The sequence below is a fragment of the Colletotrichum graminicola genome, assembly GCF_000149035.1.
Source record: "Colletotrichum graminicola M1.001 genomic scaffold supercont1.9, whole genome shotgun sequence".
In the NCBI taxonomy this organism is placed as follows: Eukaryota; Fungi; Ascomycota; class Sordariomycetes; order Glomerellales; family Glomerellaceae; genus Colletotrichum; species Colletotrichum graminicola.
In genome coordinates, this window is record NW_007361013.1 from 257,972 (window position 1) to 270,829 (window position 12,858).

At 56.9% G+C, this 12,858-nt stretch overlaps 4 protein-coding genes across 4 annotated transcripts; 3 read left to right on the forward strand and 1 right to left on the reverse strand.

Moving 5' to 3' along the window:
* Positions 1-418: 418 nt before the first annotated feature.
* On the reverse strand, positions 419-2,264 carry GLRG_03062 (major facilitator superfamily transporter; the record flags this gene model as incomplete). Its single annotated transcript, XM_008093747.1, has 6 exons — positions 419-507; positions 580-804; positions 884-1,447; positions 1,504-1,636; positions 1,690-1,884; positions 1,941-2,264. 6 exons carry the CDS (start codon positions 2,262-2,264, stop codon positions 419-421), a joined length of 1,530 nt encoding a protein of 509 aa, XP_008091938.1.
* Positions 2,265-3,259: 995 nt separating this feature from the next.
* Positions 3,260-5,016, forward strand: GLRG_03063 (cytochrome P450; the record flags this gene model as incomplete). The annotated part of the gene is made up of 6 exons (XM_008093748.1): positions 3,260-3,605; positions 3,674-3,909; positions 3,989-4,360; positions 4,412-4,692; positions 4,751-4,830; positions 4,886-5,016. 6 exons carry the CDS (start codon positions 3,260-3,262, stop codon positions 5,014-5,016), a joined length of 1,446 nt encoding a protein of 481 aa, XP_008091939.1.
* A 1,975-nt stretch (positions 5,017-6,991) lies between these two features.
* On the forward strand, positions 6,992-8,913 carry GLRG_03064 (pyoverdine/dityrosine biosynthesis protein; the record flags this gene model as incomplete). Its single annotated transcript, XM_008093749.1, has 4 exons — positions 6,992-7,718; positions 7,770-8,209; positions 8,287-8,354; positions 8,415-8,913. 4 exons carry the CDS (start codon positions 6,992-6,994, stop codon positions 8,911-8,913), a joined length of 1,734 nt encoding a protein of 577 aa, XP_008091940.1.
* A 739-nt stretch (positions 8,914-9,652) lies between these two features.
* GLRG_03065 (DJ-1/PfpI family protein) lies at positions 9,653-10,569 on the forward strand (the record flags this gene model as incomplete). Its single annotated transcript, XM_008093750.1, has 2 exons — positions 9,653-9,961; positions 10,096-10,569. The coding sequence occupies 2 exons, from the start codon at positions 9,653-9,655 to the stop codon at positions 10,567-10,569; spliced, it is 783 nt and encodes a 260-aa protein (XP_008091941.1).
* Between the last annotated feature and the right edge of the window lie 2,289 nt (positions 10,570-12,858).

A 12,858-nucleotide genomic window follows, 5' to 3' on the forward strand; every position in this document is an offset into this window, starting at 1 on the left:
TAGGCACTATATCTAGGCGTGTTGTGCAAACAGATAGCCAAAGGCGCATGGCAAGCCAGTACGCCGCCACCTGAACGCAGCTAAGCAATCGCCTTGGCTCTGTAGTTAAAAGAACGCCACCAACACGTACGATGAAAAACTTCAAGAAAGTCCAAATACATTTTCAGATGTCCAAAGTGGAATGTGGGATTGCCGAAGGGGCAATGGATGTGGCAAGGTTGGGTTGGAGCTATCTGAAGGGGCCCAACTTGACTACGTTTCAAACTATACCGAATGCCTTCGCACTTGCGGGCTTCCCTTCTCCGTGCATGACCAAGCCCGAGAATTCGTGCAAAAATTAAACAATATCCGGTGCAGACTCCCGAACCCCTAATTACAACCTTCAAACTCGGCCGATGTATGCTGTGAAAATCAAGACTCATCTCTGACCTCCTGGCTTCGCCGCCGCCATGGCCGCCATTCTGGCCTTGCGAGCCGCCCTCCATCCCGGAGACTTGACGCGTAGCACTATGACAAGCACCGGGTCAGCAAACAACTTCGTGACGGGCCGAGAAACCTCCCGATTCGCGGAAAACATACCAATGACCGCGGACCCGACAAGCACCAGGTCCAACAGCGCCAGCCCTGTGAAACACCACCCGCTTCCCATCCTGGTGACGAGAGAGGGGATCACGAGGGCGGCGATAGCAGCACCTGGGTTCCGGAGCATGTTTCCGAGCGCGAAGGCGCCGGCGGCCTGTTGGGCCACGCACTCGGTCAGGAAGGCTGTCGTGGCCACGAAGACCCAGTTCATGCCGAAGCCAGCTGTGGTTGCACGCGGTCAGTCCTGTGATCTCACAAAGTTTGCGAACAAGATAAAAACAAGACGACTTTGCGGGCTTACTCAAGAATGTGGCAACGAGCACGGCAGCAGGATGTAGCGAGGCGTCGACGAACCACCCGTACATCGCACACCCGCCGGCGCAGACAAGCACGCCCCAAATTTGGTCGGCCAGCCTGTTCTCGGGGTCGACATGGTTGTCCGGGGACATCTTAATGGCGCGCGCGCGGCGCCAGTCGGAGAAGCGGCCCCCGATCATGGAGCCTACGATCATGGCGACGCCGACGGCGAGAAAACCTGCACCAGTGCCGGCGGCAGACCACTTGTATCTGTTGGTGAGCTCCGTGGGCAGCTGGACGGCGATGGCGAAGTAGGTCGAGTAGAGCATGGCCGTGTTGAAAGTCACGATACCGATGGGAGGGTAACTGAAGAGGCGCCAGTACCCGAGCAGAGTTGGCTTGGGAGGGGGAGGGCCTCTTTCCGACTCGGGGGCCAAGGGTGAAGACAGTTTGGGGGGGAAGAGAATGAAGCCGGACTGAGCGTAGAGTCGGCCGCTTCCTACCCTGGCGCGCAAGGTCTCTGGTAGCATCAGAATGATGGTAAGCCAAAGAGCAAATCCGGCAATGGCTGTTTGGCTAGAGTTAGTTGATGGATGGCTTGTAAAAGTTCGGCGGAGAACTCACCAAGGAAACCGAAGATCCAACGCCATGAGGCTATCGTCAATGCACCTCCGATCACCGGACCTAGCACCGGTCCAAGTTGGGGTCCAAGGAGGAAGATACTCATTGCGAAAGCTCTCCCCTTAGGGGGGGTGACCTAAGAACGGGTAAGTTGGTGGTTGCGTGGTGAAGATGTTCTGGGGCACGCACATCTGCAACTGTTCCTGCTCCCATCGATACTACCGCCGCGGACCCAAAAGCCTGGACAATCCGCAAGAAGACAAGAGCGCCGTAGTTCGCCGGCACCGCGGCCAAAAATATATTGGCCACAATGTAGATGGAGATGGAAATGATGTACAGGGGTCTTCTGCCCTTCCAGTCTGCAAAACTGGCCCAGAACATGGGCTATGGAGGGTGTTAGAATCTCTCTTCCATTGCTGAGCAAATATCTTGTCACTTACCGCAAAGGCAAAAGTCAGCATGAAGACCGACACGGTGACATTAATAGCGGTTGCACTGGCGTGGAACACCTCTTCCAGGACGGGTAGAGCCGGGAGATAGATGTTGCCGGCCAGGGGTCCAAAACAACCGGCAACAGTGACGACGCTGAGGATGAAGCGCTTCCGCCATGGCGAGAAGGCCGAGTATGCCGGTGGGGCGCCGGCTTTCTTCTCGGGGTCGGTTGCGTGTTTGTTAGCGTTAGGGACTGGGACCTCTTGCGAGGACATAGCGGAGTCCTTCATAGGCGTTGTCGTGCCGGAGGTGGACGGACTGGAGTCGGCCATGTGGTGGCAGTTTCAAGTAATGCCTAGAACAAGAGACCTAAGAAAGAGATCAGGAGTGTAAGTAGTAAGTTGAAGCAATCATAAGAAAAGATAGAAGGGGAAAACCCGAGCAAGTCAAGTCAGGCAAGGTGAAGCAACACGGCCCCGATGATGGCCGTTGCTTGGGAACAAAGACTGCAAAAGTATCCTGAGCCAGGTCTTTTCTGAAGTATTACAATTCAGTGTCCATTTAATAGCACCCTGGCATCTCGATGATGATGACAGGATCTTACCCCGGCACCTAACCGGGAGGGCAGCGCCGCAACTCTCTTGGTGGCTGTGTGGGGAGGAAGGATGATGTACACCAAGAGGAGGGAGGCTCCGCCAAAAGGTCCGGTACCTCTGGGGGGTTAGAGGCTTTCCACTTGCGCCAGCCACTTTTGGGAAAAGTCTGGAATTCCATCAAACTCTCCTTCCTCTTCGCGTGGAACCTTGATCCTCTCAGCAGGACCCGCTCTTCATCCCATGTACGATGTATCCTCGCGGGGCTCCGTTCTGCGTTGCTGTCTGGTGCCACCAACAGTTGCGCCCGCCTGACGCACACAGTCCGTTCTTCATGATTTGTCTATGGAGCGAAGACCGTGCGACGTCCGATGTGGTTTGTCGAGATGCACAGACGCTGCGTTGCCAAAAGGACCAACGTATGCGGGCTATCGTCAGCAAACGGCAAAGCCTGTTGCCTACTGCGGCTTCAAGTCCCAATCCTTTCCTTTTGGTCCTTCTCATGCATATCGACTCTGGGCATTGAAAGTACATCTACCTTGGGCAGGGCAGGGCTGAGAAGAGGTCGTCTGTCGTCGATGGTCTAGTCTGTACCCATGTAAGTGACATGGTTAGTTTTCCCCCTCTTCTCATGGAGCTGACCCATTCCACCAGGATTCCGGGCCTTGAGGATATAAACTTACCCACATTACGGTTCAGTCTTGCCTCGCGCAACAGGCACTCTACCAGTCGCGATGCTGCTGCTTTTGCTCGAAATCTTGCTTCTCGGAGCGCTGCTCCCCGGCTTTGTTTACTACTTTTTCTTACTGCCACCGAAATACCCGCAAAACATACCGGCAATTCCCTTCTGGGTCGCCCTCATACCTTTCTTCAAAGACGTTGACCAGTCAGACATCTTTCTCGAGTACATCGACAAGCCGTTACGAGCCCACGGGGCGGTCAAGATCTTCTTTGGCGCTCAGTGGAACATCTTGGTCCATCGACCCTCCTACCTGGTTGAGATTTTCAAGGACGAGGACCTCTACGAGAAGAGCGGCAACCAAACCAAGATTCCTCATAGCGTCCTCGCCGACTTTCTTGGTAGCCATTCCTAATTGCGACCATTCATCTCCACCGCGGGTATGCGTGTGTGCTGACCTCCAAGCCAGGCGACAATATCATTTCGGCGAGAGGGGATGTGTGGAAGAGCTATCGCTCAGTCATCAAGCCGGGCCTCCAACGGAATTTCGATGCGTGCATGATTGAGGCCAACGCAGTCATCCTGTGCCGCCTCCTTCGCGAATCCCAACAGCGGGCCGGACGGGGTGGCGTCGCTGTGCAGGATCTCCTGCAGCGGTATTCCGTCTCCAACTTCAGCGAGGCCGTCCTTGGCACCAGGCTCCATGTAAGTCGCCTTCGGCCCCCACGGTGACCCGACCGAACCTAGCAGGGAATCGTCTGACCCCGGGCAACTCCGTACGTAGGCACTCGACAGGGCCGATGCTCGCATCAATATCCTCCAGACGGCGGTCAAGAAGGAGATCTTCAAGCCAATCTTCATGAGCTTCCCTTTTCTCGATCGCCTGCCGCTCAAGTCTCGCCTGGCGGCGAGACACACTGTGGGCCTCTTCAAGAATGAGCTCAAACGCGCGCTGCAGGCGAGCCATCACCTGCAGAAGACACCCCCCCTGTCGGAGGCGTCGTACAAATTGGGAAAGAGAATGCTTGACGCACGAGCGTCGGGCTTGTGGGACGAGAAGCAGCTCCTCGACAACCTCACGGTGGCGTTCGTAGCAGGCCAGGAGAACCCGCAGCTGGCGATGATATCGACACTGTATCTTTTGGCAAAGCATCCCGTAAGTCTTGCTGCCCAGGTTCAACCCCGACCCGTGCTGACCGGCGTGCAGGAGGCGCAAGAGCTGCTGCGCCAAGAAATCGTCTCCAAGGGTGTCAAGTCTCCAGCAGACCTGACCAAAGAGGACATGCCCTATCTCACCTCTCTCCTCTACGAAAGCCTGCGTTTGTTCCCCCCCATCGGCCAGTTGATCAACAGGAAGGCGGCGAGAACTGCACTCCTGGGCGGCAATGTCGTAATTCCGGAAGGAACATACGTCGGCTACCACTGCTACTCTACGAACCGCTGCCCTACTGCTTGGGGGCCGACGGCAGACCAGTTCAACCCCGGCCGGTCCGTCTTAGTCTACCTCCCCGCAAGCTTTAAGATTCAATGAGCTCATATTCAGCAGGTGGGGTTGCTCCTCCGAGGCAATCCAGCAAGAATACCGGCGCCGCCGAGCGAGGGGCGAGTGGATCAGCTTCCATGGTGGTGAGAAAGGATAACCAGGATTCTATTTCCTCGTTTTGCTGCTGACGCGTGCTAGGCAAGCGTGCATGTCTTGGCGAGAAGTTTGCAATGCTGGAAATGAGGGTCACACTGATCCAGCTGGTCCGCGAGTTTTTCTTCACTCTAGACCCGACGTGGGTTGACCGTAAGACGCCGGTAAGAACCTAGTTCCCCCTGTACTCGGCCCTGGACCTCCTACTTTTGTTCGGTACTAACCGAGCGTTTCCCGCCCTCTTTCCAGGCCGGGCCCCTCTACCCTCGGGCTCTGCGATTGGTTTTCAGAGAGAGAGAAAGCGAGGGAAAAGAGCGTGGCACACTCGGGTTAGTGATGTGAATACGGGATGGGTTTTGGGTAGATTGGGATTGGTTTCGATTAGCATTCTGAGTCGTTTAGTTATGGTTCCGGTTCTAGGTTTTAGTGGCCAAGAAACATTCTTCGTACCTTCAGACGAACTGGAGCGGGTTCTTCCCTCCCAAAATGGTAGACCCTGACGTACATAATTAGGGTAGCGTTCTCCACAAATCGCGACTACCTTAGGACTGAGCTTCTAAATTAATCAATCGGCCGACACGCGCATTGAGGGGGGCGCTGCGCAGATCGTTGGTCCACAAAAAAGACCAGACGACCGGGCGGCCAATAACAAGAGCTTCTCCCCCACGTAACGAGGAGATATTAGTACGTACACGCGACCATCCACGCTGACCATATTTCTCACCTCCAACGCAGTTGGAACGCAGCCGCATACCGCGCCAAGTTTTCCAAGCTATAGTCGCTGCGCAAACAATGGCATCTTCAGAGTTCTCGACATGGCCATCAGCGGATAAGACATGCACGTATCTGGACGGGCAGAATCCCACATGTGGAGAGATGGGGGCGATTTCGTTCTTGGGTCGAGAGGCGAAGTGGCCGCCATCGAGCGCATCGGGGGTCCGGTAGGAGCCTTGACCCCGTCCTGTCGCCTAGTAGGACCGACAAGCATGACAGTCAAGCCAAGAAGGATCCGGTACCAAGACCGAGCAGAAATGGTTGGCCTAGCACCAGACCGCCTGGCTGACCTTCAAGGTAGGAAGGACTTTACTACCAAAAGACGATGCAAATAGCCTGAGGCTGACGAGGGTCGCAGTCGAGTCGCACGATCCTGGATTATTCTGACCGATGCCAAGCGAGTGTTTGTTGGAAACATCACCAAGTCTCCATCAACGACTGATGACAGCAACGAGTCTGTCGCAACCCCCACTTTCCACGGACACGGCCACGGATGTTGAATCCTCCTGCTCCCCCCCCCCCCCCCCCCCCCTCCCCTCCTCCTCCTCGCCCAGGGGAGGCTGACCGAGAGTTTGCTTTCTTCCTTGTACGGCCAAAGCTAGTGCCTGTACAATGAGTCTGCGGAACCTGGTCACAGCCCTGGCGGGGGGGGGGGACACAGGTCCTGGATATCCTCTGTGACGGGTGGCCTTGCCCGCGGCCGAAATGTCCCCTGCTCTCGCACGCCCGTGGCTCTGCACTGTATTGCAGGCACCATGTATATGCCTCTTCGAAGCCACGGGTCAGGGCCATGCTGCAGTACCTGTACCACAACCTTTCTCTCCTTCGTGTCGGTTCCATGTCGGGCATGACCTTAATGCCAGGATTCCTGGTGATCCCATATGCACGACCTGCCTTTGCCCGCGTGGACTGGTTGGGCCTGCACTCCCTCTGCCAAAGGTTCCGACTGTTTCTTGCTGCCGACCACCATCGCGTCTTGTATCCGGAAGCGGTATGTTCGTTTGTTCTTTTGGCTGACGATAGTCGTCTTCTGCGCTTGCGCGGCACCACACTCCGGCGCCTCACTCGCTGCTCCTCCTAATCGTATTACCACCAGCATTTCACAGCCCGCCTTGGGTTTCTCGAGTGGAAGAAACTTCGACCACCCGTCCACGAATGAACCGATCATACCGGCCAAGCCACCGAAGGAAGAACTCGAGTTATTGATGCGTACTAGGCCTGCTCGACACGGCCGCCCATCTGGTTTATAAACCCCCATCGAGAGACCACCGGGTCCTCCATCCCAGCCCTACCACTTCAACAACGCCACCATCAAACTCTAATTTTTAACCCCATTTCCTTTCAATATCCAGGCCGCTCAGCAGTATACTCTTCACAATGGAATTCTCAAACAGTGGTGACTCCGTGTTTCACCGCTTCCAGGCCGCCTTCGTCCACGACGGGCAAGGGCAGCTTCTGTACTGCACCGGGCCGCAAAAAGGCAGGGTGCAGGAGCACTGGGAAGTGATCAACCGGCATCTTCCTAGCCGATCCCAGACGGCAACAGGCGAGAGCCAGAAGGCCGGATCTGCGGACCTCGATGGACCCCTCCGAGGCTCAAGGCTCTACGAGATGCGGCGTCCCGGCTCTGGCCCCACGGGCCTCATCCTCGACGCCTCGTCTCAGAACAGTAACACGCCCAGCACGCAGTTCGAGGAGTTCTTTGCGCAACTGCTCCTCGACCAGGCAGACTTTGCTATCCGCGACTTCGGGTTGATGAAGTCGCCCTCCGGCGCATCTCTGGCCGTCACGGAGCAGATCGTCGACCTGTTCGACAGCTTCCTCAGGTATCAGGGGAAAGACGACCGGTGGGAGGTCTGCGGAAAGGCATACTTCACAGAACGCGTCAGGCATTTCACCTCGCAAAATGCCAGCATCGAGCTCTGTCTGCCCGCTTTCCCCTGCAAATCGTCAAATACAAACAAGGTCCTCGGCAAAGCTCCCGATCGGGGAGAGCGGCTAGCACTGGAGCGGCTTCATAGTTTCGTTGAGGCCATCGAAAAGATGTACCAGCCCGGCGCCAAGATGTGGATCATCAGTGACGGCCATGTCTTCAGTGATTGCAGTGAGTCAACTTTACGTTGCCTTTGGTTGATATGATACTAACACCCCTCAGTCGGAGTCGATGATGCCGATGTCGACATGTATGGCGAGAAGCTGAAGGAGATGAACCGTGCCATCGGCATCAGCAGAGGCAACACCGACCGTGTTGGTTTCAGGTCGCTCGTCGACCTCTTCGAGCTGGACAGGGCAAGGTCGCAGTACAAGCTCTCGGCGCTCCAGACGCAACTCAGCATCCTTAATATCGAGCACCACGTCGAGACGAGGTTGACCGTGGAGGCCGAGCTGTGCAGACAGATCCTCATGGCTGGCTGCCAGCCCCAGGAGTCCGCAGTCCGCGCCAAAATCAAGTCGCAAAATGCGACGATCCTCGCCCTGTACCGCGGGTTCTCGCGGTTCATGCTGGAGGACCTTGAGCTGCACCCCCACACGCAGCAGATGACTAGGAGCCAGAGGAAGAAACTGTCGACAAAGGTGGCGTTCGAGATGATCATGGTAGGTTGTAACTGCAACAACGAGAATCCACGGCACGTCTGTTTTGGGACCACGAATAATAACTGACACGGTTGTAGAGGAACCAATCATATTCCAACCTGGTTGAGCTGCTTCTACCGAACCACGTGCGCCTCTCCATCCACGCGTGAGTATCCCCGGTCCGCTGCTTGATCGGTGTGGCTAGACCTAACAATTTGGGCTGTAGTCACAACAACGCCGGGCCGAAATTCGGAATCCAGCTGTTCGACCCCGCCGTCGTTCGCGCCGTCGAGGGTCTCTCACCCGACGGTACGCCAATGGCCTCCCGCGACCTCCTTCACATTCCCACGCCCTGGCACAACTGCGTCGCCGAGGTCGAGGGCAGTCCCTATCTCCTCGTCACCAAGGCCAGCATCCCCCGAGAGGCGATGTCCTTGGGCGCCGTGACCGGCGAGGTTGCGACCAGGGAAGCGCCGTGCTTTGTCCTGCGGCCAAGGGAACATGGTGTTGCCGCAGTCGACAAAGCAGGAGAGAAAATAGAATCCCCGCCGGCGGCCGTCGCCGATAAGCTCACCCCAGCCCCGACGACGCCAACCCCCGCTCAGAAGCCCAACGCGCCGAAGAGCAGGGGGCGGTTCGACTGGGCTCGCAGGCTGGCTGCCTTTCCGGTCATCTGCTGGCTGGGCATGGTGTTTTATCACCGCGTTGTGGAGGCGTTTGTGTAAAGTCGGATCATGAGGAGATTGCAGTGCTGCATGGTTGAGGAATTTTGAGCGTGGGTAATAAATATAAATGGGGGCACAGCCGGGATAGGGAGTATATGAGGCGTTCTTTGTAGACCTTCTTTCGTCAATGTCCAATCTTCAATCGGGTTCAACCAGACCACGCCCGTCAGAAAAACTTGCTCGTTTCGTTTCCAAGCCTGTTGCTGGTCCCTATCCCCCCTCCCCCATGCGGCTCGTGGGAATGTCACGGTACTTTGCCTGCCTAAACTCAAGGGACCCTCTGAGCAAGTTACTCAGAGCGGTAATCTTCTCAAACGAGCGCGCCAAGACGGACCCGGGGCTCACCAAAAACCCCGACCCGGGAGGAAACGGTAAGAGGGGGGGGGGACATCCCGCTGACCCCAACCCAAACGGGGCCGGCCTATCGAGATCCGGGAGCCGGGTTTGGTTAAACCGGCCAATCAGTCCAGTCGCACAGCTTCGCGGTCCTACCGCAGCCACGCAGGATGTGGGAAAGGGGGAAAAGGCATGTTTTCGAGCCGCTCGCGCCACGTAAGGGAGGTCGCTGTGCAGTCCGGTAATCCTGAACCGACGCAGATCGTCGAAGCATGGGGGGGGGGGCGCGTCGAGATATAAGCCAGCCGCTTCCCCGTTGCCTGCGGAAAAAAAGAAAAGGGGTGTCAAAAAGTCACCCCTTTATTTCTTCCTACCGGTTCGTCCCCCGATCACGTCCTCGAAAATGCGTCTTGCCATGCAGACGCCTGGCCGGTGGTGGCCTCCCTTGGTCTGCCTCCTCGGGGCGTGCCTCGCCGCGACGGGCGCGGAAGCGCAGGAGCCCACGGCGACACCGCGGCCACCGCCGCCGCCTAGGAACTTTGGCGTCATCGTCTCCCGCGCGTACGAGGTGCTCGATATCTTTGGGCCCCTCAGCGCCCTGGGGTCGCTGGCGAGGATGCACCAGATGAACCTGTACATGATCGCCGAGAGCATGGACCCGGTGACGGTCGAGCCGGTGTCGCCCGCCATGAACACCAAGAACTCGAGCTTCGTAAGTCCTGAGGTCCCGTGATGTGGTTTGAGGGGTGTGGGTGTTGCCCCCTCCCTCGCTTCCCCGCGGAGCATCAGCTTCCGTGACCCGGTCTTGGAAGCGTGTGTGTGTGTGTGTGCTGACGCTATACAAAGTTCCCCCTAGTACTACCGACGCACACGTACGCGACGGCGCCCAAGGACCTCGAGGTCCTCATCGTGCCCGGCGGGCTCTGGACGCGGTCGCCGAACCTCAACTCAACCATCGCGTACATCCGGACCGTATACCCGAGCCTGCGGTACCTCGTCTCGATCTGCACGGGGGCCGGGGTGGTGGCGCGGGCGGGGGTGCTCGACGGGCGGCGGGCGACGACGAACAAGGCGTCGTGGGCGAGCACCATCGTCCACGGGCCGCGGACGGAGTGGGTGGCGCGGGCGCGGTGGGTCGTCGACGGCAACGTGTGGACGTCGTCGGGGGTGTCGGCGGGCATCGACGCGACGCTGGACTTCATCGAGCAGGTGTACGGCGCGGCGAACGCGACGTACATCGCCGACGCGATGGAGTACGACTGGCACCGGGACCCGAGCTGGGACCCGTTCGCGGACAAGTTCAACGTCACGGGCGCTTGAGCGGCCGGTCGGGTCCCGGCGTGTCTGTGATGGGACCACGTCCGGGGGCAGACTTGGAGGGGCAGCCCCGTTGGCTGGTGCACCTGGTGATGCGGTGGAACCAAGAGAGGGGGCTAGTCCATGTGCCGTCTTGGACACCTTGGCCCATGGAATTTGTATCTGAATGCGCATTCGATATTTAGTCCAGACTTCGGAGTCGTCGCCTTACTCGGCGACTTGCTGTACTAATTTCTTCACCATGTCCTTTCATCACGCACGAGACCAGTGTTTACGAAGAATCAAACGACGTGACGAAAGGGGGCGGACGTGAAAATGCAGCTTATACCCCCAGAGTGTCGGAAAAGGTGGCTAAACATAACTAGGTATAACCTGGAGTTACAGGGGAAGCCCCGGCTGGGGCATCGAATAAGGACTGTGTACCTATATCTCGTCAACGTTACATGGTACAACATAAGATATATGTTATATGGTGGTAATTGCTGCGATGATTACGTGCGTTGTTGATCTACGGCAGGTCCACAACGCCATATACTCCTCAGCCATTAAGTTTTCAAAGTAGCCGATTTGAGACGGCCTAGCTTGGTGTTGTTTCGTATAGGGCGTCTTCTATAGTGTATGTATCCCGGGGTCGAAACCCGAATGCCAAGCACCTCCAGCAGTGGGTTGACAAATAAACATGTTGCGCATGCGTGCCAGCCATGTCGTGTCGTATAAACATAACCGAGCCGCTATAGGCTATTGGGTCTAATACTGCATTCGCAAAAAAGAAAAAGCAAAGAAGACAAAACAGCAATCGTCCGATTCCAAATGGAAGACGCACAGCAGCACACTTCATGGATCGCCAATCGTCCATGGAAGAAGACAAGGGGTCGTCGGGATTTAGCTCAAACCCAAACTCAAACTCAAAAATAAAACATAACCCCCCCCCCCCCCCCCCATCTGAAGTCTGGCGAACGCCCCGACCCCATACCGAACCAAACGAACCACCTCAGGATACCTAGGTAGTTCCCCGGGACTAGACGGGCCCTCCCGCTTGCAACGGTCCCGTTTCGGACAGGGGGATGCTGGGAAACCGTCAAATCGCGTTTCTGCTTTTGGGTAAGCCGTTCTGTTGCCTTTATTCAGCATTATTCAGCACTTGGGACGACATGCCAACTCTTTCGCTTCTTATTTGCTTTTTTTTACCTTCTTTCTTTGCAGCACCCGACGTGACAATTTGAGCGCCCTCTCCCCTACCAAATGGTTATTATCGACATCAATCAGAACGTGCCTGCCACCCTCCCCAATGCATCATAGAGAACCTAAACGCTCGTGTCACAACGTTGGCGATCGTTCCACAGATCGCAAGGACGGGGCTCCGACTCCCGATCCCTCCATCTCAACCCCCCCTTTCTCGCCTGTTTTCGAGGTGACACAACGGGAAGAGGGAGACCGTCAGACGGACGACGGACGTCGCGGATGCGAGCACGCCCGGAATCTTTGGGAGGAGAGTTAGACGCGAGCCCAAGCGAGATGATACAAGGCTCCTTCGCGCGATGCCGAAAAAAATCGAAAGATTACCGCCTCCCCCCCCACCCCCGGCAGGCCGCCACCGGAATAGATACTCGCCTGGTCGGGCAACCGACACCTGAGAGAGGCTGCACCATCACCCTTCGTCACCTAACTGCTGGCCAATGGGGGCGGCCCGGACTGTCTTCGTACCCGCTCGAGATCCCACTTACTCTTCGGCAATCCTTGATCTATTACCGTACGCTAGCGCACGTTAGCCGCACATGTGCACCAGATGGGCAGCATCCTCGCCTTTCTGTTCCTGATGTTCAGGAACGGGCAGGGCTCGGCGGGTGCGTTGAAGATCAGGCCCATCGTTGTCATCACAAATCAAATCGCTAGTTCGAGGCGCCTCTCTCGGAGGGACAGGGTACTCCGGAACATTTGGCCATCCTGAGGAGTATTGAATGGGCAACCTGTGTCCAGCTAGGCTGAGACGCCAAGGTCGTATAGCCTATCGCCATATCCCCCAGGCCGCTTGATTGAGAGAGAGAGAGACAGGAAGAGAGCGAGAGCGTGCAAGCGGTGACAGCGGAAGATCGCGAGCTACTCCCGTGGCAGCTGGGATACCACTTCCACCAAACAGGAGGGGGGAGGGGGGGGGGACCCTAGGACGAACGAGGAACGAAAAGTCACGGACATTGGATTTGAGGATTCATACGGCCCTATCTCTGTTCGATCCCCCCAGCATACGAATGCCCATTCGGACATTTACGGACGCATTTACACCTGCATTCTTTC